The sequence below is a fragment of the Galeopterus variegatus genome, unplaced genomic scaffold, assembly GCF_000696425.1.
Source record: "Galeopterus variegatus unplaced genomic scaffold, G_variegatus-3.0.2 Scaffold55024, whole genome shotgun sequence".
Classification (NCBI taxonomy): domain Eukaryota; kingdom Metazoa; phylum Chordata; class Mammalia; order Dermoptera; family Cynocephalidae; genus Galeopterus; species Galeopterus variegatus.
Window position 1 is genome coordinate 2056 of NW_007781135.1, and position 979 is coordinate 3034.

At 45.3% G+C, this 979-nt stretch overlaps 1 protein-coding gene across 1 annotated transcript; it reads right to left on the bottom strand.

Moving 5' to 3' along the window:
* Window positions 1-4: 4 nt before the first annotated feature.
* On the bottom strand, window positions 5-620 carry LOC103584420 (T-cell surface glycoprotein CD1a-like; the record flags this gene model as incomplete). Its single annotated transcript, XM_008565435.1, has 2 exons — window positions 5-148; window positions 338-620. Coding segments are annotated over 2 exons (427 nt in total), but the record flags the coding sequence as incomplete, so codon positions are not given.
* Between the last annotated feature and the right edge of the window lie 359 nt (window positions 621-979).

A 979-nucleotide genomic window follows, 5' to 3' on the forward strand; every position in this document is an offset into this window, starting at 1 on the left:
TCACCTCGCTGAGTGCCTGGCTGCTCCTGCTCACCCCGCATCCACATCACCCACACAGGCTTTGGGTAGAATCCTGAGACATGGCACACCAGCAGCAGACGGCCAGGCCCAGGACTGGGGCCACTGGACAGCCAGGCCTCAGGCCTCACTGCAAAGAATAGGAAAGATATTCAGGCAAATTTCCTAAAACAGACTTAGAGGTTCAGATCTCCACATCAGTTTAGATAGACCCATCTTTCCCACTTCTGAGAGGCTTCTTCTTATCTTAAATTTGAAGGGATGATGAGAAGTTATAATTTTAGAATAAAAAATTATTGGGGGAGGGTGCAGAACTGACCTTGTCGCTGGAGATCTGCCTTCCCTGCATCAAGAAGACCCAAGATGAAACGTGGGCAGGTGTCACTGAGAAGCGTCTGTACTATTTCCTTGTAGACTTGGTACTGATTAAGTGCTCTGCAAACCAGCTGGGCACTACTTCCACCCTTTGGAGATGGCAGCCATGAATTGTTCTGGAAGCTCATGAAATCTGATCCTTGATAAGCTCCCCGCAGGAAGCCTACTGACACCCACCCAGGGTGTAGCTCACAGCCTATTGTCACCTGCATCTCAAATGGATCTGAGGAAGAAAGGTTATGAGTTAGAGGAAAGAGGGAGTAAAAATATAAAACAAAATGAAAGCAAAAGAGGATAGAATCAGAAGTGAGAATTTTGGAGAATTTCAGAGAATGGAGCAAAGTTTGATTTGAGCGGGGTTTCAGAGAAAGTGGAATTTGTGAGATTGGAGGTGAAGGAAAAGATTAATAATCTAAGGAAGAGGTGGAAATGATTCAAAGAAGGTGATGTGAATTGTGTTGACCTGTAAGGACTTAGTGCGAGAGAGCTGGAATAATAACAACCTGGGGGAATGGAATGCATGAGTTACAATGAAGGTATAGATGGAGACTGCTGAGGAGATTGAATGCAGGAGAAAATCACACTT